At 40.6% G+C, this 26,068-nt stretch overlaps 1 protein-coding gene across 11 annotated transcripts in view; it reads right to left on the bottom strand.

The window, feature by feature from the left end:
• Positions 1–26,068, bottom strand: part of CHL1 (cell adhesion molecule L1 like) — a 224,732-nt gene that overhangs the window by 42,821 nt on the left and 155,843 nt on the right. For all 11 annotated transcript variants that reach the window (XM_027522315.1, XM_027522317.1, XM_027522309.1 and 8 more), the window contains 5 exons: positions 22,678–22,862; positions 14,189–14,320; positions 4,466–4,606; positions 3,736–3,847; positions 1,780–1,946 (listed from right to left, as the gene is read on the bottom strand). In XM_027522315.1, the coding sequence (XP_027378116.1) occupies positions 1,780–1,946; positions 3,736–3,847; positions 4,466–4,606; positions 14,189–14,320; positions 22,678–22,862 (737 nt within the window). The remainder of the gene's footprint in view (positions 1–1,779; positions 1,947–3,735; positions 3,848–4,465; positions 4,607–14,188; positions 14,321–22,677; positions 22,863–26,068) is intronic.

The following is a 26,068-nucleotide window of genomic DNA, read 5'->3' as shown; positions in this document are numbered from 1 at the left end:
GTCCATGGGGTTGGCAGGTTGGGTAATTTTGGGTACAGAAAAAAAAAAAATACAAGGAAAGAATAAAAGAATATAAGATACGGATGGACCGAGAGTGTCATACTAAGTGAAACCAGTCAGGCAGAGAAGGAGAAGTATTGTGTGACACTTCTTATATGTGGAATCTAAAAACAAATGACACAAAGGAACTTACAAAACAGAAACAGATTCACAGACTTAGAGAATGAGTCTATGGCTGCCGGCGGGAAGGATGGGGGCATAGTTATGGAATTTGGGGTGGCCATGTACACACTGCTATATTTAAAATGGGTAATCAACAAGGACCGACTGTATAGCACAGGGAACTCTGCTCAATGTTATATGGCAGTCTAGATGGGAGGGAATTTGGAGGAGAATGGATACATGTATATGTATGGCTTACTCCCTCCACTATTCATCTGAAATTATAACAACATTGTTTGTTAATTCGCTATAATAAATAGAAAACAAAATACAAAATGAAAAGGTAAGAAAATATAAGACAGCAAAGAAGCAAAGACAGAATAACAGAAGGAAAGGAGTGTGTGTGTGTGTGAGAGAGAAAAATGCTAAGGTAACACTTAACACAGATGATAACACAAATATGCACCCTGTCACCCAAGTAGAGGTAGTAGCTGGTCATGACAGTGAGCTGCCACAAGAAACACAAGCCCTCCCTACATTTACTATACACACGTATGTGCGAGCTCAGTCGTGTCTGACTGACTGTGACCCCATGGATTGTAGCCTGCCAGGTTCCTCTGTCCATGGAATTCTCCAGCCAAGAATACTGTAGTGGTTTGCCATTTCCACCTCCAGGGGATCTTCCCAACTCAGGGATCAAACCCACGTCTCCTGTGTCTCCTCCACTGGCAGGCAGATTCTTTACCATTGAGCCACTGTTCTCTATGTTTTCCTGAAAAGGGTTCTCTGAGCAATTTTAAAATCAAAATGTTGATGATGCCTGTGGGTCTGGGTTCCAATTAGCCTGAGTCTAGGTGCAGAGATGCTCCTCTTTGGGACACTGATATATTTTGGCACATACTTAACTTTTGTGAGCACTTAGAAATAAAATAGGGCTGCTTGGACAAGAGAAAAAACACAAAGCTTTTATGATTTAAAAACAGGACGAAAACCTTTGCCATTCTGTCATGCCCTGCTGCTGCTGCTAAGTCGCTTCAGTCGTGTCCGACTCTGTGTGACCCCATAGATGGCAGCCCACCAGGGTCCCCAGTCCCCGGGATTCTCCAGGCAAGAACACTGGAGTGGGTTGCCATTTCCTTCTCCAATGCATGAAAGTGAAAAGTGAAAGTGAAGTCGCTCAGTCATGTCCAACTCTCAGTGACCCCATGGACCACAGCCTACCAGGTTCCCCTGTCCATGGGATTTTCCAGGCAAGAGTACTGGAGTGGGGTGCCATTGCCTTCTCCTGTCATGCCCTAGTCTTTACAAAATGGATCCCTTATGAATTTATTTGTGAAATTTTTAGTTCTAAGAGTTGAATACTGATGACATTTCATTGAGTTGGTTATTGAAAAAAACAGTTACAGAAATATACCAAAATAGGGGATTTTAAAGTGTTGCTGGTCATCCATCACCAAGAACACCTAGCTCTCTCTTATAATTGTATAAAGCTATGGACACATCACTGACATAGCCTCTAATTCTTGTGATGGGCTTTTAGATGAAATCTGATCTAGGGAAAATGGAAAACTGAAGCCACGTGACAGTTTATGCAAAGTAAAATCAAAATAAAATTACTTCTGATATCCAGATTGGCTGTGACTGCTGTTTTTCCTTTAGCATTTTCTACCCAACAAGAGTAGGAACCAGCATCTTCTTCTGTGGTCTCAGTGATCTGTAATGTGCCATTCTCATGGACATGATACCTTCTGCCGTCGAGAGGTTTTGCTTCTTCCACTTTCTGCCTATGGACATAGAAAGCATGAATTAATCTGGGCTATGATTGAATTGTATCTTTTTTTCCAAACTGGCCACTGGTGTCATTCAATCTTATCCCTTCTTCACAAACTTGGCAAACCTTACAGAATTTTCCATTATACTTAACAATTCTTTAAAATATTACGTATTTGGTTATACTGGGTTGCTGGGTCTTAGTTGTGGCACGTGGGATCTAGTTCCCTGACCAGGCATTGAACCTGGGCCCCCTGCATTGGGAGCACAGATCTCAACCACTGGACCACCAGGGAAGTCCTTACAATTTTTTTTTTTTTTTGGTAATAGGTGATAAGTGTATATCTTACCTGCCCAAATAGACTGTAACTGGAGGAAATTTGAGTCTGAGCTCTGTGCCTCTGATGTATTTATAATAGCTCTCAGTACCACTTTGCATCTGTCCTCAGAGTTTAATAAATTGTTTCTGCCTTATTGATGGTGAACTCTTTAGTTAATCATTGCTGTAGGGTACTAAATGGGAAAGCTAGTAATTGAAAGAGATAATGAACCTTCTGAACCTCTGGCTGTCCAGAGGGAACATTGGTCATTCAGAAATATTATAGGCCACGAAGACATCCCTGTCTTGTGGACATGGATTACATTTACCCTTATCAACCCAAAGTCATTTTCTCCAACATTCATCCATTTTCCAAGCTTTTTTCTGCCACAACTTGATTCACCTTCTACATTTCACAATAAGAGGCTGCTGGAGAGAAAACAGCCAAAGGACAAATTCTGGCTGCTGCTCAGATGAGACGTTAGAGGGTTGGGACTAGGGTAAGGCAAGGGAGGCACTTGCTTAAGAGACAAAATTTAAGGGTTGCCCCCACGCCCACCCCAAATCTCAGTAATCTAGATAAATACTTTTTTCAAAGTATTTTTCCTTTTGTTTTTGATGTGGACCATTTCTAAAGTCTTAATTGAATTTGTTACAATATCGCTTCTGTTTAATGTTTTGGTTTTTTGGCTGCAGGGCATGTGGCATTTTGTTTCCCCGACCACAGATCGAATCTGCACCCCGTCCTGGGACAGGGATTCCCTGTCTTTGGAAAAACCACTGGACCACCAGGGAATTCCCAAGATACGTAATATTTTAATGAGGTATTTGCACAAATCAAAAATAACGCAAAAAAATTATCCACGATGAACAAAATAGCTACCTTTTAAATAAAGACAGAATCTGATCCTATAAATTGTATGACATTGCCCTGCTCACCTCACTCTAATCTCAGCCCCACAGAGCACTGGGGGAAATTATTTAAGATCCATTTAAGCAAGCTTTCCTAGAGAAGGAACAAATGTGGTAGATCAACACAACGATGTGTCTGGAGTTACTATCCCAACCTATAAACTGAAACTAAAATTCAAAATACACGTTGAAAATGTTTTAAACACAGACATTTGTAATGAAATGCAGGCTTAATAATAATGTAGACAATATCCAAAACAAAACAACAATGCATGACTTAGATGCACTCATAATGAAAACCTAAATCTACTTGTAAAATTGTCTTCATCATTGCTTCAATGCTTTGCTTTCCTTTGTAAGCAAAAATGGCTCTCCATATTCCCCCATGTGGGAGAATCCAGATCTAGTCAATAGTTCCAGGAGAGGTAGGAAAGTAAGTTTGCTACTTTATTTCTCAGAGGCACTTGCTACATGTAATAACACTGACGCAGTGCAGCCTGTCAAACGGTGGATGGAGGAACATGGGAAATTTACAACTGATGTTCTCTTAAGAAAACCGTGTAACAGCTTACCAGGACACTATTGCCTCGGGTGAAGCAAAGAACTCACAGTGTAAGAAAGCACTGTATCCAACCACCGTAGCATAATTTTCTTCATCTGCCGTTTGTATCAATGGACGGACATCTATGTGAAAATAATACAATTTTAAACTTCTGTGTAAGAAATAATACAAGAAAGTTAATTTTTTTCACTATCCTAGTCATATTAATAAAAATGGAAACAGCCGAGTAGCACAGCATTGTTGTTTCGTCACTATTGTGTCTGATTCTTTGCGCCCCTGTCTGTGGGATTTTCCAGGCAAAAATACTGGAGTGGGTTGCCATTTCCTTCTCCAATCACAGCATACATTCCTGAATTAGGAAGTATCCCAATGCAGTACCTTTCTGGAAGTTTGATATGGGGTCTAATACTCAAATGTAAGGCAAAAGGTACTTTGATCCCCTCCACCACCCCCTTTTTTTTTTTTGGCTATGCTGCATGATTTGTAGGATCTTGGTTCCTTGACTAAGAATTGAACTGGGGGTCATGGCAGTGAAGGTCCTGAGTCCCAACACTGGACCACCAGGGAACTCCCTCCACCATGTTTCCATGTGCTGAGAATTCAGTCGACTTGTGAGTATGACCTTGAACATTTTCCTGAAGGTAAGAGCAGACAGCTAGCTAGCTCCCGTGTATGCTTTCCCACAGTCCACAGGGTCGCAAAGAGTAGGACATGACTCGTGACTGAGCACGCATGCTTACCTAAAACATCGATGTTGGCATTGGCAAGGATAGTGCCATGGACATTCGTAGCTTCACACTGGTACACAGCGGTGTGATTCGGTTGTACGTTGGTAAAACTGATTTCCCCGGGAGACATGACATCACCAGAATATGGATTTCCTACAAGAGATGAAAAAAATGTCAGCTTGATAAAAAATAGAACCTGAAATATTTATATGCCGTTCATTAAACGTGTCACACAGTATTTATATTTTAAGACCAGTTTAGGGTGAATAGTTCATCAAAGCCAATTCTTTAGAATTTCTTAACATGAACCATGGAGTTTTCTTTCAAGCCCTTCTGCAGTTTCAGTCTTCCTCCAAATGAGTATTTATGGCCAACATATCTGTTGATTTCTAGCTCAAAGTCTCTCCATACCTACAAGATTCCAGATTTTCTGTTTAGCACTGAAATCCCACTGGGAACTGAAGCTCACTTACTCTTATAAATTGAGGTCCAGCTACTGCCCAGCATAACCAGATGATCAACACAGCGAGATCCCCCAATCCACCAATATTGGCTGCTGTTTTCCCCCTTTGCATGTTGTTCCTTTGTTTCACTTTCCTGCCCTTCTGCAATTTCCCGATCTACACCATTGGTTTCAATTGCCTTCCTTTGCTATTTAACCACTTCAAACAAATAGTTCACGTATTTCACTTTCCCAGAAGACTAAATTCTTCTTGAGAGCACAGGCCAGCTTTTTTCTCCTTTCTTGGCAATAAATCCCTATCCCATTGGTGATCCAAGTATAATTCTGGAAATACCTTTTGGAAATGAGAAGATCTAACATTTATGCTACTTTAATTAAGGGCCAAGGAACTCTGCTGGATATGCCACGTGCTATCTCATTAACTCTGCTCAGAACCTGCTAGATCAGCACCAACATGGATGCTGAGCAGGCTAGAGGGACTGTATTTCAGAAAATACCACAACAACTGACCATGTACCAAATCACATGTCTTGCTCGGATACTTGAAAGAAGCAGTGGGAAGAAAAAAATATATTAGGTAGGAATGTTGAATGAGGAGTACACACGGTAAAATTTTTCATTTAAATGACATTACAAAGTTAGTAATATATCTAATTAATTTTTAAAGCTAGTACCATATACTAATGCATATATGTGGAATCTAGAAAAGTGGTACAGACGAACTTATTTCCAAGATGGAAATACAGATTTAGCTATAGAGAAGTAATACATGTGGACACGGGGAGGGATGAGAAGGGTGGGCCAGACTGGTAGATTGGGACTGACATATATACACCACCATGTGTAAAATAGATAGCTAGCGGGAAGCTGCCATAAAGCAGAGGAAGCTCAGCTCAGTGCTCTATGATGACCTAGGGGGTGAGACGGGTGGGAGAGGTCCAAGAAGGATGAGATACATGTATGCACATGGCTGACTCCCTTCACTGTACAGCAATCAACATGGCATTGTCAAGCAGTTACATTCCAGTACTTTTTTTTTCTTTTATCATGGTGTCTCCATTATAGAAAATAGTCTCACTATACTAAATATGGGGTTATAGAAAACACTGAATAATAAAATAGAAGCTTTTTCTTAGGCATCATTTGTCCCTCTGGAAGTGAGAATGGAATATATTTTTACACTTGACTGTGAGCTCTGTGGGAGCAAGATCTTGTGTGCCCTAGAGTTTCAATCACTATGTCCCTGGTGCCTGAAAAGTAGCCATCGTGGAGGATACAGTCGGTGAACACTTTTTGGGAAGACTGAAAAACAGTTTTTTTGTATGGCATTTTATCCCTGGAAGGTTCCTGGGGTAGGCAGAATAATGAGCCCCTGAAAGATGGCCACAGACTCATCTCTACAACTTGTGAACAGTTTCCTTTTTGTGGCAAAAGGAACTTTGCACATGTGCCTAAGGTCAAGCACTCGAGATTGGACAGTTATCCTGGATTCTCCAAGGGGCCCAATGGAATGACATGGCTCTTTATAGTCAGAGAACCTTTCCCAGCTGTGACCAACCAAAGGGAGAAGTGACTATGAAAAAATGATCGGAGAGATGTAGCATTGCTGATTAGAAGTTTGGAGGAAGGCAGCTGTGACTGAAGGAAAGTAGGTACCACCTAAGAGCTGGAAAAGACAAGAAAAGAGTTTCCCCTTGCCCGCAGAAAGAACCACAGCACCGAGCACACCTTGGTTTTAGCCGAGGGAGACTCGCATTGGGCTTCCAACAAACAGGATTGTGAAGTAATAAGTGTCTACTGCTGTTTGATGTATGACACGGGGAACCCAAATCCAGTGCTCTGTGACAACCTGGAGGAAGGGTGGGGAGGGAGGTGGAAGAAGGGTTCAGGAGGGAGGGGACACACATATGCCTGTGGCCAACTCATGTTGCTGGATGGCACAGGCCATCTCAACATTGTAAATTATCCTCCAATTAAAATAAATAAAACTTTTTAAAAAGTATACTGTTTTAAGCTACTAAAATTGTGGTCATTTGTTATAGCAACAATAGAAATTTGATAGAGTCCTGTAGGACAGTGTATCTCTCAAGAATCATCAGGATGAGCAGCGCTTCTAAGTTTTCAAGGCTACACAGAATCAAGTCTCTGATCTCATTCTGCAGCCTCACACTCTACATCAAGTTTTAAAAGCTTCAGCCTGTTCAGTTCTCCTTATACCATCTGCCCCATGGTAAATCCTGTCTACACTGCACTACAAAAAGAAGAAATGAAACTCTGGCCTCATGTTTGAGTGACAAACTCTGCTCAAAGCTGCCTTCTGGGATAGGTAAGGAAACTGTAGAGTACTTGTGGCAAACAGGCTACCGGGAGCTCCCAGAATTGTAAAAACTCAATTTATCTATCACATAAAAACCACTCTTCCTGACTCAGCTTGTCTTTCATCAGTTCAAAGGGCAAAAATGCAATATAGGGGGAGAAGCTTCAGCTCTGGACTTTTTCATTTCAGTTCCATTTATGGCTCTAAATTCATTTGGGGTGTGTCCTCAACTACGTAATGCAATCTCTCTGGGCCTCATTTGACATGTGTACAAACTGGAGAATAAAATTTAAAAAATCTCTCTTTCAGGGCCAGAAATATTGGATGCAAAGCGTTTGAAGGAGGTTAGGCTTGCAATCAATAATAGTAATCATTTTGACTTGATTTAAAAACATTACATATAAAGGATAAGGAATTGCTAAAAATAGATGCTTACAGAGATTCCAAACCCTTCAGTAATCCCACAGTCATCAGACATCCCAGTTAAAAATGGTTATGACCAGTTGGCAGGAGAACAAGGAAAGCTGTGTAAGGAACATGGAGCATGGGCTCCAAGGATGAGGTTGAGGCTTTGGTTCCAGCTCTGCCCTTTCTCAGCCATGCTCTCTCGTGTTAGTTTATTTTCAGTGATCACGCGGTCATCCACCAACAAACCTGTTAGCCAAACTGTGGATATAAATCCATAACCTAACCATTACTACCACCAACCTAGCCCAGGGGCCCAGGATCTTCAAGGCAGCTTTTACTTGGAGTCCTACAACTGCTTCTCCATATAGAGTCCAGACAAAGTCTTTGTTAATAAATTAGAGCCTGTCACTATTCTGTTCTAAATACTTCAAGAGCTGCATATCTGATTCACAATAATATTCCAAGTCCCTTTGGGCCCTGCCCCTTTACATGCGACATGGCCCCAGCACCTCCAGACTAGACTCTCTTAGCATGGCCTCCTCACTCATTCATCCTAGCTACACTGCAGTCCCTGCTTTTCCTCAACACACCAAACACATCTCGGGTCTCTACACGTACTGACTTCTCCACCCTGGAAGCTCTTTCACTGGTACTGGCAGGTCAGCATCACTCACCTCTTTCAAATCTCTACTCAAAAGTCAATAACCACAAGGGTCTTATTGATATTATCCTAAAATCTGATAGCAACTCTAGGTTCTGGACTTCTCTTACACCCACTCCCTTGTGGCTCAGATCATGAACTCCTTATTGCCAAATTCAGACTTAAATTGAAGAAAGTAGGGAAAACCACTAGACCATTCAGGTATGACCTAAATCAAAACCCTTATGATTATATAGTGGAAGTGAGAAATAGATTTTAAGGACTAGATCTGATAGATAGAGTGCCTGATGAACTATGGATAGAGGTTCGTGACATTGTACAGGAGGCAAGGATGAAGACCATCCCCAAGAAAAAGAAATGCAAAAAGGCAAAATGGTTGTCTGAGGAGCCCTTACAAATAGCTGAGAAGAGAAGAGAAGCTAAAGGCAAAGGAGAAAAGGAAAGATATACCCATTTGAATGCAGAGTTCCAAAGAATAACAAGAAGAGATAAGAGAGCCTTCCTCAGTGATCAATGCAAAGAAATAGAGGAAAACAACAGAATGGGAAAGACTAGAGATCTCTTCAAGAAAACTAGAGATCAAGGGAACATTTCATGCAAAGATGGGCACAATAAAGGACAGAAAAGGTATGGACCTAACAGAAGAAGATATTAAGAAGAGGTGGCAAGAATACACAGAAGAACTGTACAAAAAAGATCTTCACAACCCAGATAATCACGATGGTGTGATCACTGACCTAGAGCCAGACATCCTGGAATGTGAAGTCAAGTGGGCCTTAGGAGGCATCACTATGAACAAAGCTAGTGGAGGTGATGGAATTCCAGTTGAGCTATTTCAAATCCTAAAAGATGATGCTGTGAAAGTGCTGCACTCAACATGCCAGCAAATTTGGAAAACTTAGCAGTGGCCACGGGACTGCAAAAGGTTAGTTTTCATGCCAATCCCCAAAAAAGGCAATGTCGAAGAATGTTCAAACTACCACGCAACTGCACTCATCTCCCACACTAGCAAAGTAATGCTTGAAATTCTCCAAGCCAGGCTTCAACAGTATGTGAACCATGAACTTCCAGATGTTCAAGCTGGTTTTAGAAAAGGCAGAGGAACCAGAGATCAAATTGCCAACATCTGCTGGATCATCGAAAAAGCAAGAGAGTTCCAGAAAAACATCTACTTCTACTTTATTGACTACTCCAAAGCCTTTGACTTTGTGAATCACAACAAACTATGGAAAATGCTTCAAGAGATGGGAATACCAGACCACGTGACCTGCCTCCTGAGAAATCTGTAAGCAGTTCAGGAAGCAACAGTTAGAACTGGACATGGAACAACAGACTGGTTCCAAATCGGGAAAGGAGTATGTCAAGGCTGTATATTGTCACCCTTATTTAACTTATATTCAGAGTACATCATGTGACATGCCGGGCTGGTGAAGCCCAATCTGGAATCAAGATTGCCAGGAGAAATATCAATAATCTCAGATATGCAGATGACACCACTCTTACAGCAGAAAGTGAAGAAGAATTAAAGAGCCTCTAGAGGAGAGTGAAAAAGTTGGCTTACAGCTCAACATTCAGAAAACTAAAATGATGGCATCCCATCACTTCATGGCAAATAGATGGGGAAACAATGGAAACCGTGACAGACTTTATTTTGGGGGCTCCAAAATCACTGCAGATGGTAACTGCAGCCATGAAATTAAAAGATGCTTCCTCCTTGGATTAAAAGTTATGACCAGTCTAGACAATGTATTAAAAAGCAGAGACATTACTTTGCCAACAGAGGTCCGTCTAGTCAAAGCTATGGTTTTTTAGTAGTAATGTATAGGTGTGAAATAGATGGGGAAACAGTGGAAACAGTGTCAGACTTTATTTTTGGGGGCTCCAAAATCACGACAGATGGTGACTACAGCCATGAAATTAAAAGACGCTTACTCCTTGGAAGGAAAGTTATGACCAACCTAGATAGCATATTCAAAAGCAGAGACATTACTTTGCCAAGAAAGGTTCGTCTAGTCAAGGCTATGGTTTTTCCTGTGGTCATGTATGGATGTGAGAGTTGGACTATGAAGAAGGCTGAGCGCCAAAGAATTGATGGTTTTGAACTGTGGTGTTGGAGAAGACTCTTGGGAGTCCCTTGGACTGCAAGGAGATCGACCCAGTCCATTCTGAAGGAGATCAGCCCTGGGATTTCTTTGGAAGGAATGATGCTAAAGCTGAAACTCCAGTACTTTGGCCACCTCATGTGAAGAGTTGACTCAGTGGAAAAGATTCTGATGCTGGGAGGGATTGGGAGCAGGAGGAGAAGGGGACGACAGAGGATGAGATGGCTGGATGGCATCACTGACTCGATGGATGTGAGTCTGGGTGAACTCCGGGATTTGGTGATGGACAGGGAGGCCTGGCATACTGCGATTCATGCTGTTGCAAAGAGTCGGACACGACTGAGCGACTGAACTGAACTGAACTGATAGATGTGAGAGTTGGACTATAAAGATAGCAGAGCACCAAAGAATTGATGCTTTTATTATTTTTTTTGTCTTTTTTTTTTTTTTGCAGGGATGGAAATGTCTTTATTGTATCCTTACTTTGATTGACACTTCTTTTTTTTTTTTTGAATCCACCACAGGTATACATGTGTTCCCCATCCTGAACCCTCCTCCCTCCTCCCTCCCCATACCATCCCTCTGGGTCGTCCCAGTGCACCAGCCCCAAGCATCCAGTATCGTGCATTGAACCTGGACTGGCATCTCGTTTCATACATGATATTTTACATGTTTCAATGCCATTCTCCCAAATCTTCCCACCCTCTCCCTCTCCCACAGAGTCCATAAGACTGTTCTATACATCAGTGTCTCTTTTGCTGTCTCGTATACAGGGTTATCGTTACCATCTTTCTAAATTCCATATATATGCGTTAGTATACTGTATTGGTGTTTTTCCTTTTGGCTTACTTCACTCTGTATAATAGGCTCCAGTTTCATCCACCTCATTAGAACTGATTCAAATGTATTCTTTTTAATGGCTGAGTAATATTCCATTGTGTATATGTACCATAGCTTTCTTATCCATTCATCTGCTGATGGATATCTAGGTTGCTTCCATGTCCTGGCTATTATAAACAGTGCTGTGATGAACATTGGGGTACACGTGTCTCTTTCCCTTCTGGTTTCCTCAGTGTGTATGCCCAGCAGTGGGGTTGCTGGATCATAAGGCAGTTCTATTTCCAGTTTTTTAAGGAATCTCCACACTGTTCTCCATAGTGGCTGTACTAGTTTCCAGGATCAGGGTTTTTTCCAATGAGTTGGTTCTTTGCATCAGGTGGCCAAAGTATTGGAGTTTCAGCTTCAGCATCAGTCCTTCCAATGAATATTCAGGACTGATTCCCTTTAGGATTGACATTTTGGATTTCCTTGCAGTCCAAGGGACTCTCCAGAGTCTTCTCCAAGATCACAGTTTAAAAGAATTGATGCTTTTAAACTGTGATCTTGGAGAAGACTCTGGAGAGTCCCTTGGACTGCAAGGAGATCCAACCAGTCCATCCTAAAGGGAATCAGTCCTGAATATTCATTGGAAGGACTGATGCTGAAGCTGAAACTCCAATACTTTGGCCACCTGATGCAAAGAACCAACTCATTGGAAAAAACCCTGATCCTGGAAAGATTGAAGGCAGGAGAAGAAGGGGAGACAGAGGATGAGATGGTTGGATGGCATCACTGACTCAATGGACATTACTTTGAGTAAACTCTGAGGGCTAGTGATGGACAGGGAAGCCTGACATGTGTGAAGTCCACGGAGTCACAAAGAGTCTAACATGAGTGATCAACTGAACTGAAGGTGGAATTTCCTAGTGGTCCAGTAGATAGTTGCTAATAGGGGATTTCCTAGAAGTCTGGTGGTTACATCTCCAACCTCTCACTGCCAAGGGTCCAGGTTCGATCCCTGGTTGGGGAATTAAATCTCACAAGCCACAGAGCATGGCCAAAATTTTTTAAAAAGATGCTAAGAGAGTAGATCATGAAAGTTCTCATCTCAAGAAGAAAAATTCTGTAAGAGAATTCTGTAAGAAAAACTCTGTAAGATAACAGAGGTTAACTAGATTTATTGCGTGATCATTATGGAATGTATATAAATATCAAACTATGATGCTGTACACCTCAATTTAATATAAAGCATACCTCAATATAAAAAGGAAAGAAAAAATAACTTTCAGAACTGTTCAGTCTTTTGCCAAAGTATTTGTATTTTAAATAAGTAGGCACATTGAAAGCTGTAACAATTTCAGAATTGAAAGCAATTTTGTTTAGTTACTTTCTGAAAGAGTAGATATGGCCATACTGTTATTTGAGCAATTCTAGATTAATAGTCAAGCCTATGTAATAGGTATTTTTAAATAATTATTATAATTTTCAATCTCACTGTCAAACGTGTTCAGTCAGTTTATCTGCTTGTCACTGACACTGTACTTATGATCATACAAAGAAAAAGAAAACAGATGCACTTCTCAAAAATAATAGCAATAAGCACTAAAGTTTCCTGACTATTTGCTATGTGAAAGCATACTAAACAGTATTTTGGGAGTATTCTTTGTGTGGTAGCCCCTGGGATAAGCGTTCTCTATGTGTGCCTCCTTTAATCTATATAACACCCCAGTGGTCAGTGCTGTTTTCATCTTCATTTTACTGACGGTGAAACAAGTGTAAAGAGGGTCAGTAATAGTGGGATGAACTGAGAGAATACACTACACACACACTACCATGTGTGAAATGGATAGCTGGTGGGAAGCGGCTGTGGAGCACAGAAACACACCAAATCATACAGACAGTAAGTGCCAGAGCCTGAATGCACACACAGACCCTCTGGATCCACAGTTTATAGACTGTCACAATATTCTACAGATAAGCATTATCCTAGGTGGTAGACTATGTTGATCTCATGCAATTACAATCAACTACCATCAGCACTACTTTGTAATTAAAAACTTAAGTTTCAGGAGATGTATTGGAGTTGCCTGATCAATCTCCCCAAGCCTGAGTGCACAGCCTGGTTGGGACCCCAGATCCACACGTCACTAGGATGCCCACCCTGATATGAGTGGGTCAAAGGCAAAAGGAACTAACAAAGGCATCACACACATGTCTCAATATTGTAAATTCTCTAAATTAAGCTAATCAACTGACAAACAACACTTGCTCTGTTATCCAACCTTTACAAAGACATTCAAAATGACCAGAACTCTAGGTTCAAATTGAGGATTTGGGACTTCTTGGAGACCTACGCTAGAACATGGTAGAGTGGGGAGATTAGGCCCATCTCTGCTTTTCCACGCCAAGCCCACCTGGGAAGGGCTCAGAGCTGACTGACTGCACAGGGGATTCTTCTGGTCTTGGGGACTCAAGCTTGGTTGAGAACCTGAAGTGAGCCAGGTTCAGGCTTTCCATGTCTCTCTGGCCCTGTGGATTTCTCATATTATGGAGACACGTGTGCCAGAACGGGTCCTTGTTAAGAGCAGAACCCAGTGAGGAGTTACTGTTGCCTGGATCCAAGGCAAGTTCTGCATTTCAGCTGCACCCTCGACCACTGGGTCCCTGTTCCTGTTCCTTCTCAGGCAGAGAAACTTTCCTCCTTGGATGCATCCTCTGTGTCATTCAATTGTCTTATTTATAACTAATATAATGGCCAAACAAATAGTATTTATGGCTTTTCCATAAATGTAAGCATAAATAGAATTACTTTGAAAGATGCAATTCTGGATTCTCTGGTTAGATCTGTCTGACAGTAAGGACCACTTACCAACTTCACTTTAGCCATAACAAGGGTGTCTAATCATTAAGCGTCCCAGCCAAACACTGCCTTCAGCATCACCTCATAATTGGGGTTTTCACTTACTCTCAATTGGTAAGCCATTGACTCTCCACTTGATCATGGGTTCAGGCTCTCCTTCAGCCTCACACAACAGGATGCCACTGCTGCCAGTGCTATATACACCACTCTGAGGTTTCTTGGTCCAGTGAGGGGGCTCTGGAAATAAAGGGAAGAGCTCATCAGTGTTTTATCTATTTCAGAAGGTCCAGAAATGTTATATCAATAACCTCAGATATGCAGATGACACCACCCTTATGGCAGGAAGTGAAGAGGAACTAAAAAGCCTCTTGATGAAAGTGAAAGAGGAGAGTGAAAAAGTTGGCTTAAAGCTCAACATTCAGAAAATGAAGTTCATGGCATCTGGTCCCATCACTTCATGGGAAATAGATGGGGAAACAGTGGAAACAGTGGCAGACTTTATTTTGGGGGCTCCAAAATCACTGTAGATGGTGACTGCAGCCATGAAATTAAAAGATGCTTACTCCTTGGAAGGAAAGTTATGACCAACCTAGATCAAGCAGAGACATCACTTTGCCAACAAAGGTCCGTCTAGTCAAGGCTATGGTTTTTCCAGTGGTCATGTATGGATGTAAGAGTTGGCCTGTGAAGAAAGCTGAGTGCCAAAGAATTGATGCTTTTGAACTGTGGTGTTGGAGAAGACTCTTGAGAGTCCCTTGGACTGCAAGGAGATCCAACCAGTCCATTCTAAAGGAGATCAATCCTTGGTGTTCTTTGGAAGGACTGACGCTAAAGCTGAAACTCCAATACTTTGGCCACATCATGCGAAGAGTTGACTCATCGGAAAAGACTCTGATGCTGGGAGGGATTGGGGGCAGGAGGAGAAGGGGACGACAGAGGATGAGATGGCTGGATGGCATCACCGACTCGATGGACATGAGTTTGGGTGAACTCTGGGTGTTGGTAAGGGACAGGGAGGCTTAGCGTGCTGCAAGTCATGGGGTTGCAAAGAGTTGGACAGGACTGAGCGACTGAACTGAACTGAGAAATGTTAAGGGTTGCATTTCCATTATGCACCAGCAGATGGCAGACACAACAAAGTGTTTCCCAGTAAGTCTTCTCTAAGGTAAGATAGGCATTGTTATTTGCCTGGAATGGGGTTTGAGAGTGGGCATGCGTTTTTATGAGTGTGTGTGTTGTAATTTGGACTCTTAGCATGTATAGTAAAATCAACACACTAAAAAGAGTTATCTACATTCAATTTTACCTAGCTACACCACAGTATCTATCTCATTACAGAAAAATGAAGGAAGGGTGAAGTTTACTGAGTGCTGACCACAGCTTATTTCAGGCTGAAGCAAGGCATCCAAAATGGCTGATTTTCAAGTAACATATTTTGAAAAATTTTTAATGAAATTAAAACATTCAGCCATTATTTTAAATATTTCGCAATTAATGACTTTATAGCATTTTATATGTCCATATCCCAAAGTCCATCTTAGGAATTTGGAAAACATTATTTCCTAAATAAATTCTTTTTGCAAGGAGGGGTAGGAGAAGGAATCCTAAAAGCAACATTTACCATTTTGCCCTCAAAACAATGGAGGAAAAGATATACTCAAATTACTTGCATCTTTCCATGTCCTAATACGCCAATATTATAATGCTAAGTGGTATTTCAGTAGAGAAGGAGACATTTTTCTTTAAGCGCAAACATCACTGTCATGTTTTGTCACCTTAAGTATATTACTGTGTCAGGAGCGAATAAAAGATTCATATTAAAGTATGGATGGTTTGGATAATTTGATTTCAGAGAAAATTGCACAATACCTGCAGGTAGTAATTCCCATCAAGTGTTGCTTGGTTATTTCTCCCAAGACAGTTTTGGATTTACATTTTTAGTCAAAAAGGAAACTCTTTAAGATACATATATATACGTGTAAAACAAAAGTGTCATTTGAAGAATTTGTTACAAAACAAAGGAGGAAAAGGAGGATTATGTGGGGAAAAATGTCTATAAACGTACCAGGAAAAACAAAGAACTACAAATATCCCTGGCAAGTTCAAGTCTGAGCAAGAGACATGTCTTTGTAATTATTCGACCGGATACAGACTTGTTAAGTTCCAAGTTAAATATGTGTGTTCATAATCTACATTATGTAAATATTTATTCATATAGTTTAAAATGCAGCAGTCCAAATTATAAACTGCCTATGAGCTTTCAAGGTGAAGAGTTTTACTTCCGTGTGTATGTCTACATTTTTACATCATTGTTACTTTCTTCTGATCTTTTCATATACATTGTAAAATAAAACACTTGAGTTACAGAAAAACCATGAAAGATTTCTTATTTACAACAGAAAACTAAGACTACTGCTTTTAGAACATGTAAAAATAAAAGAAATCATGGCCATGCAATATACAACATGATGGCTATAATTTATGAATAATACTGTATTACCTATTTGCAAGTTGCTAAGAATGTATCTGAAAAGTTCTCATCAGAAAAAGAGTGTAACTATGTACTGATGGATGTAAACTACACTACGTGTGGTGACTGCTTTACAATACATGCCAATATTGAATCATTATATTGGATAACTGAAACTAATGATGTAATATGTCAATTATATCTCAATAAAAACAATAAAGGGTATCATGCAATGATGACCCTTCTCTACATCTTTCTGAGTAATAAAATCAAGATTTCTATGTATATTCTCATCCTACGAATTTCATTAATCCTTTGGTACCAGCATTAAGATACACTACTGTTAGATATTGCTTCCCAGCTGATGCGGTGGTAAAGAAAATTCCTACCGATGCAGGAGATGCACGTTCAGTCCCTGGGTCAGGAAGATCCCCTGGAGAAGGAAATGGCAACCCACTCCAGTAATCTTGCCTGGGAAATGCCATGGACAGAAGAGCCTGGTGGGCTACAGTCTATGGGGTCGCAAGAGTCAGACAGTACCCAGTGACTGCATCTGCATGCGCGCGCGCGCACACACACACACACACAGCCAGATCTTAGGTAAAAGGTGCTTAAATGACCATCTTAATCAACCCTTCAACCTTACAGATGGAGAACTGAGCTCTGGAGAAGTCATTCAACTTGCCCAGAGTCACCAGTAAAAGAAGCCTCACTTTCTGTTCTTGCCATTCCATGGACCAGCAGACCTGCTAAGTGAGAAGCACTGAGACCCCCAAGTGACTGTGGTGTTATTTCTAACTCATTACTATTTCATTAATTTGGATCACAGGAACAACGCCCAAATAGTTGTACCAACTTTCATTTTGCACTTCCAGATCCAAGCTCTCCAACATTTATCATCTGTGCACACTCACTACAAATCATCAATCAACTTTGTTCTTGTTGTTTAGTTGCTCAGTCGTGTCTGACTCTTTTGTGACCCCATGTACTGCAGCCCACCAGACTTTTCTATCCATGGAATTCTCCAGGCAAGAATACTGGAGTCAGTGGCCACTTTCCTTCTCCAGGAATCTTCCCAACTCAAGGATTGAACACACATCTCCTGCACAGGCAGGCAGATTCTTTATGGCTGAGCTACTTGGGAAGCCCCAACTAAACTTCATCTGAACTCTTTCTGATAAGCTTTCTTTATAAATGCTTAGACATTTGTTTTTATGCTTCTCATCCCTGTTTCTCCTGGAGAAGTAAGCTAGTCCTGAGCAAAGGTATGTTTGGTCATGCGATTTGAAAGGGACTTTAGGCCTGTTCTTCAGTTCAGTTGCTCAGTCGTGTACGACTCTTTGTGACTCCATGAATTGCAACACGCCAGGCCTCCCTGTCCATCACCAAATCCCGGAGTTCATTCAAACTCATGTCCATCGAGTCGGTGATGCCATCCAGCCATCTCATCCTCTGGCGTCCCCTTCTCCTCCTGCCCCCAATCCCTCCCAGCATCACAGTCTTTTCCAATGAGTCAACTCTTCGCATGAGGTGGCCAAAGTATTGGATTTTCAGCTTTAGCATCAGTCCTTCCCATGAACACCCAGCACTGATGATCTTCAGAATGGACTGGTTGGATCTCCTTGCTGTCCAATGGACTTTCAAGAGTGTTCTCCAACACCACAGTTCAAAAGCATCAATTCTTCGGCACTCAGCTTTCTTCACAGTCCAACTCTCACATCCATACATGACCACTGTTCTTCTTAGAAGCATATTCTTCCTGGGTCTGTTGTGACACTGCTCTCAATACCTGCCCAGGCTGAGATTTTCACACCTGGCATCTGCAGTGAGAGCACCTAGACTATATCACTTAGGTTAAGGATCTGTGAAAAGCCAGGGCAGAATTGCTCTCTTTCTGATGTGTCCTCTGCTTAGTATAGGGGAGAAAAAATTTGCCACCCCAAAACATCTCTTTGGCATGCAGATTATTTTGAGCTGAAAATAATCAAGGCCCAAAAGATTCAGGAAGAAACTCTGATCTCGCCACTAATTGCATAAAATAGTTTAGTAAGAAGGCCTGTTTCTGGAATACAGCTATTGCAGAAATAAGTACCAAGAACGGCTAGCATAGTGGATCAGATGGTAAAGAATCTGCTTGCAATGCAGGAGACCCAGGTTTGATCCCTGGGTCAGGAAGATCCCCTGGCGAAGGGAATGGCAACTGTCTCCAGTATTCTTGCCTGGACAATTCGAGTTTGGTGGGGGAAACTGCAGGGCCTAGACATTAGAATCCACTCTATGTCCCCCTGTCTGCCTGGCCCTGCAAACACAGACAAATCCAACATTGGCTCTTCCATCTCCAGTCTTTCTTGGAGATGCTGTCCTCTCCTCTGAAGCCCCAAGTATGCTCTTTAGTCTTTAGCTGAAGATGGTGTTTAAGCTCTGGCCCTTTTGGTCAGTTACTCAGTTCTCCTGGCTTGCTCCCATGTATACATGTTACTACCCTTTTGTTTTTCTACTGTTCATCTGTTTCATGCCAATTTAATTTTTAGATGAGCCAGGAGAAAAAGGAAAATTTCTTTCTCCCTGACACTGGCACAAAGGAGAACAGATGTGTGTGGTGTAATTTTAAGTTGAACTGAAATGACTCAGTAGGTGCCACAGTGAGCCTGAGGACATTGGCTAGGGGACAGAAAATATCTGGTGGTTGCAATGAGGCTATGGGCATGCAAGAACACCAGAACAGATTTTTTCAAAGGTTGGAACATGCAACTGTATTCCTGACAAGTAAGACCTATTTGAAAGGATAGGGGGAAAAAGGCTTAAGAGAGAAGAAAGAATGATTAAAATGGAAATTTCTGAGAGAAAGCATCATCACTGAATCCCAGTCTTTCATCTATTATCCATAAATCTCTGGTAACTGATGAAAATGACTTATGTTGAAATTTTACTCATTTAGTCATAATTGTAAACAAAAAAAATAAGATGATAAATTTCTCTCACGATGATCAAAACTGAGATGCAAATGTCTGAATGTTTACAATGTAATAAGCAAGCTAATTAGAGATGTTTATCACTAGAAGGAAAACAAAACAGAAAACTTGGTACCTATGAAATACACAACACAGAGGTTATTTTCTTAGTAACAGATTTCTATTAAGTATCTATATTCTAACAGATCAAAAATTATTAGGTTCAGCAAATTTAGATTTCACTACAACTTTTTAGAAGTAGATTTGTTACTTGAAAATAAGACTTTCTCAAATAGGTCGATTACTGAATTGTGTTTGAATTCATGACATCTTTTTAAAATGCACCACAATTATGGTTATAAAATTATGTATAAATACTTGCCTATTACACTTATTAAATTTCAAAAGCCCTATATGATGCAAAAGTTTATAACACAAACACTTAGTTGGATGCAGTTGAAACATATCTGTGATCATAATTTGATTTTTGTATTTAGAAAATTCTAGAGGCCATTTTGGTTTCCTAGGTGGCACAGTAAAGAATTTGCCTGCCAATGCAGGAGAGGAAAGAGATGTCAGTTGGACTCCTGGGTCAGTGACCCACTGGGACCCACTCCAGTATTCTTGCCTGGAAAATTCCATGGACAGAGCAGTGTGGTGGGCTTGTGAGATTTTAGTTCCCCAACTAGCGATGACAGATTTTAGTTGTGTTTATTACATTAATAAAGAATAAATATCACAGATATAGAGAATTCAGTAAAATACATGCTTTTGTTTAAGCACACTGGATGTTTTCAGAATGGGCTACATTGTCAAAGTTTATAGTAACATTGCTCTTTTCTCATATGACTAATCCTGTTATTTAATTAGTTTCCAAGCAAAAGACAAAGTAAGGGAAAGAAGGAAGTGCAGGAAGGCGGAATAAAATTGAGTGAAAGTGAACTTATCCATCCATATGATTAATGAAGGATATATTTACTGCCTTCACACTTTAAAAAAAAGAAAGACTTCTTCAGCTGGGCTTGCTTTTCACTTGCATGTGTGAAGAAAAACTCCTAGAACATACAACTGAGGGCACGTTTAGTAGTTTCTCATTAAGGATAAAGGATTAAATGTCCCCCATAAAAACATTATTTACATCTCAATACTGCTAATAGCTGTTTTATGAATAGCAAAGACAATTTGTTCAGGAAACCTATATTCCTTTGGAGCCCTATAGTCAACATTTTAAATTGCATAATTAATTTTACATCCTTGATTTATTTTTTTCTTTTTGCAACCTTTGCAGTTCTTCTGAAAGCTTCAGTCTCACAGTCAAGAAACCCGTGGCCAGATTGTTAAAATATTCAGCTACCGTAGCGATGTTCCAGCCATCTGGAAGGATTTCTAATAGTCAGCAACTTGGAGTAAGAGCAGCTAACAATTAGACCTGTCGGGTTCGTGGGTATGTGTTGGTGCTGGGATGGGGGAGGCGGGCAGAGGGTTACAGAAAAACATTCCTGCTGTGTGGTATAGCTGTATTATGCAGAGGCATCAAACACTGACTAAAATTATGGAAAAAATCTCTCAAACTCTTCATCTCTGAATTCCTTGGTGAATAATGTCAGAGGAATATGTCACTATTGGCAACTGTTGATATTTATGCATAACAACAGGCTTTCCCTCATAACAGGTTTTGCTTTTGTTGAACTAAGGGAAATGATACTCTCATTTTTGGATTTCCATTCTTCCTATCTTAACTAATCACACACATTGTGAGATGCGCTAAGTCGCTTCAGTCCTGCCCAACTCTTTGTGACCCCATGGACTGTAGCCTGCCAGGCTCCTCTGTCCATGGGATTCTCCAGGCAGGAATACTGGAGTGGGTTGCATTTCCTTCTCCAGGAGATCTTCCCAACCCAGGCATTGAACTGGAGTCTCTTGCATCTCCTGCATTGGCAGGCGAATTCTTTATCACTAGTGCCACTTGGGAAGCCCACCTGAGAGACGGGTTTTGGAAATATGCCGCTATTCCAAACAACAACATGATTAAGAGTTACTTGTTAATATAACTTGCATCTGAGCCTTTCTTTTTTCCATTAATTAAAACAGTGGGCCTTTACTTAGGTATTCCTTGTGCAGAATGAAGCTTTAAGAGGGGAACTTCATTGGAATATAAATGAAAGCCTTAGAGCACCAGTTCACTAAATAGAAACCTGACAGAGATCATTTCTTTCAATAGTAAAGCCTGCACAGCACTAAAAAAGCACAAATGCAGTAATCATCCCATTAATTTGATCAATACAGTCAACCAAATCATATATAAAAACTGCAGTGTTATCAGGACCACAGAAATAGGTCTGCATCAATCAGATTCACAGGATGACTAGGTAACCTTCACATGTGCCCAGCAGCCAGAGCCCTGATAACTAATACTGTGGCTCACCTTCTTTTTCAATGGTGACATCACTGCCTACTTATTTCTGTGAATACAACAAACAATATACCAGGTTCTATTGACCAAAAAGCTTGAGTTTACAGAAAGAAGACATGAATATAACATGTTTTTTGCACCTTTTGGTAGAGAAATAATGGTTACATCATACTATCTATTTTTCTTTCCCCATCAGTAACATACTAAATATCATCTGAACCCAAGAGATAGATCTCCCCCAAGTAGGAAACAGTTAAGATAGTAATCTGTCTGACTCCCTCATTTCACTGGTAAGAAATGGAGATACAGAAAGGTGAAGTAAATTGGGCAAGGACCCAGGAAGTTAATGCCAGGACTGGGAAACTCGAAGCTTATCTCAGGCCTATCGTAATACTTTCTATGATGGTAATGTTTTCTTCTTTTAAGGTTTCATATTATGCAGTGTTATACACATATTACAGTAAGTGTTTTCTCATAATAATATGGTATAAAAGATTAGGTTTAGTGACCATTCAAATAGTCAAAGTCATCTGTGTTCAGCCCCTAACCTGAGATCTTTTCTTGTCATTTGTCCCTTCTATGTGGTTTCAGGGGGTAAATGACAAACCTGATTAATTGAAGTCTAATGTATTCCATTGCTCACGCTACAATTAAATGCTGAAACAGCATACTCATTTATATATATATGCATTTGAGGTTGACTACACATATGAATTCACCTTTTTTTAAATAGAAAAATAAATCAACATGGGAAATGTACCTTCTACTGTAACTTGAAAATCATGAGTGGCTGATCCCAAGACATTGCTGGCTGTGCAGCGATAGGTTCCTTTGTCCTGAGAGGAGACATTTTCTATCTTCAAAGTTTTGCCATAATTTTCTTTTGTTTCTCTTCCCTTTGGTAAATCACCTCCCATTTTGTTCCAATCAACTTGTGGAGTTGGTCTGTGAAACAATACACACATGGTAAACATTTTAAGTGAAAAATAAAATATAAAGAAATGCACAGGGTACCTCCCTCACTGTGCTACTTTCAGGTCTGCACTCAAGGGTTCCACCGAAACATCAGCCTTCCCAGTGCACAGACCTGCACACCACCACCCACCATCCGTGGTGAAGACCAGGGCTGGATCATGTCTCCCTCACTGCAAGCTCCTTTAATGGGCTACCTCTTCAGAAATCTTGTTTCCTCTACTCAGAGGGCTAGCTCCATGGAAGTGCTGAATACGGATGGTTAGATGAAGGATGCATGACTGGACCCATAGAAATGTACAAGATTTTTTTTCAAGTGTGCTATCTCCCTGTGGGTGGTTTTGAAGGGGCCAGAAATAACAGCCGTCTTCCCCACGAGTTTGAAAAACACCATAAACTAAGACCCAGCACTCAGCAGAGGGTAGCCGTGACACCCCTCTTAATCCTTATGAGGCTGCTATTGCAGAATAAGACTCAAATGTGCGTGCCCAGTGTACTGGCTGGACCGGGCAATAGCTCATTTTGGGCCAAGGTGGGCTCTGAGGCATAGACTGGGTCACCCAAGCAGACTGTCACCCTAGTAGGGAATACAGGAATAAAGGAATGAACCAAATCTCTCTTGATTAGAAAAATTAGATCGCCCAATATAAACAACAAATGATAAAAGCAAGAACAAAACAAATCCCAAATTGATAACTTGTCACACACCAACACAATGACATTTTCCACCTTATCTGGGTGGAAAACAAGAATGAGGAATCAAGCCAGCTAGGTTTAAAACAGAAAAATCCCATCTGTTGGGATTTTTGAAATGAAAATTTTTGAATGCAAACCAGACAAGTGAGAAGTGGGACGCTCTATGACTTTTGTGATTTAAAAATGATATGAAGAACAGTGATGCCAGATTTTAACTGATGGATGATTTTTTCTTTTTTTTCCTCTTCACTTGAGCTGTATGACTGAGTGGAAGAAGTATTTTTGCTGTTTTTACTGATGACTTGTTTTTTCTCACTACATTTCTTTTTATCATTAATACCTGAAAGTTATTGAGTATGTTCTAAATGGGAGCATCATTATCATCATTTTACCAGTGAGGATTCTAAAGTTCAAGAAGTTAATTTGCTTAAAGTCACTGGGGTAATAAATGACACGTTAGAACTTGAAATTGATTGACTAAACTTGTTCTTTTGATCAGTGTCTTCTATTTTATTTGTGCTTTCCCCATTCTTTTTTTTCCCCTTCCTAACCATGAATTCTGAGAATATATGCTTAGAGGCAAATTAATTAGTTTCTAGTTAATATGTGAACAATTCATACTGTTTGCATCAATTTTCTTAAATTGTATTGTTAGGCAATGGTTAAAATAATTCAGTTATTATGCAAAAAAAAAAGAGGTAAAAATGATGATTTTTACACACATCTACTCTCTTCCCTCATTGCGTAAGTACTTGTTTGGAACCACCACTACCGTTCATGTCACCAGGCTTAAAATACAGGACACAGTACTGACTCCTATAGGAAACAGTAAGGATGCTCAGATAGGTGGCTATGACAGTGTATTAGCTGTTGGCTTCCTGAGCACACCACCCAACAGGATGCTTAACCCATCCCTCCTAACTGCTTGCTTTGCACTCCATCTGTCAAAACGGCAATTTGCCAAAGTGCAGGCTGCTCTGGACCTTAGTTCCTCCAAATCAGGGGATTTTTGTAAGCTCATACTTTAATGGTACAAGCATCTCACCTGCTGTAAAATCTTTTTTTTTGCCAGTCCTTGGAAACCAGCCTAATCTTCTAATACCTATTCTTTGAAAGAATAGGATAAAATGATTATCTAATAAGTATCATATGACTATGAGACAAATTCATCTGGGAACACATCTGTACCACTGCAAGAACATCCAGCTATTGTCTTGGTAATGTTTTTCTTTCCTTTTTCAAAAATTTAGTAAACATTTACTAACAGCACTTGAACAATAAAGTTTCGAAGGAAAATGTACTGCTTAATCCATTTTTATACATAAATCCACACCATACCATCATCTCGATGTTTTCTTTAGGTCCTTGCCCAGCCAACTTTAATTCTGAAACTTCCTTTGTTTGCAAGAGAATTGTATCTAGCTTCAACCCATGAATTCACAAAACAGAGAAAAGACAGAAAATTAGAGCCCAGCAGTCAGCAGAGGGAATTTGCCTTTAACTCTAACGAAGCTTTCACAGGATGTGAGTGAGTGTGAACTGGTCCATGAATGTGCTCTTTCCAAGGGACTCACCGTCTGCACTCCTTTTGGGGAGTGAACACTTTTCTGAATGAAATTCACAATGTTGTTTTTTAGCTGTTCTTAGTTTCCACCTTGCAGAATCTGAACCCCTCAACCTTTCCCTCTGAAAGCTTTCCTGTTTTACTTAATAGTATCCACATTTTCATTATTACTAGCCATTTTCTGAAACACCTACTATATCCCACTCCTTTAGACTCAGGCACAGTGCCATCCTCTGTCCACCCTGCCTTTAACTGAACAGAACAGTTCATTCGGTTGAAATATGCTGAAGAAGTTAAATTTAGAGGTGGTTTAGGGTTCTGGAGGCAGACAGGATGTAATCCCAGCCCCCACTGCGTACTACGTGTAGAGAGGTGAAGTCCACTCTCTGGCCTGCACTTGCCTAACCGACGACAGGAATGAGTCATGAGATGTGTGTGGCGAGGAGAAAATGAGCTAATGTACGTAAAGGGCAAGGCGCAGTGCCTGACACATGATAAAGAGGACGATATCTTCATTATGCCTATTACAGTAGAAGGTTCGTGGGTTAAAACTTCTTAAAGGGCCTCCCTGGTAGTTCAGCAGTAAAGAATTTGCCTGCCAACGCAGAAGACATGGGTTCAAGACATCTTCCCTGGTCTGGGAAGATCCCACATGCCAAAGAGCAATTAAGCCCGAGCACCACAACTATTGAACCGGTGTTCCAGAGCCCAGGAAGTACAACTCCTGAAGCCTGAGATCCACAGCAAGAGAAGTCACTGCAATGAGAAGCCTGCACACTGCAACTAGAGAGCAGCCCTTACTCGCCACAACTAGAGAAAAAGTCCATGGAGCAATGAAGACCCAGTGCTGTCAAAAGGAAATAATTACATAAATTTTCAAATAAAACTTCTTAGAATACATTTTTTTTCAAGTACTCTA

The sequence above is a fragment of the Bos indicus x Bos taurus genome, chromosome 22, assembly GCF_003369695.1.
Source record: "Bos indicus x Bos taurus breed Angus x Brahman F1 hybrid chromosome 22, Bos_hybrid_MaternalHap_v2.0, whole genome shotgun sequence".
Classification (NCBI taxonomy): Eukaryota; Metazoa; Chordata; class Mammalia; order Artiodactyla; family Bovidae; genus Bos; species Bos indicus x Bos taurus.
Note: the sequence above shows the minus strand (reverse complement) of the source record. Positions and strands in the feature narration are given on the sequence as shown.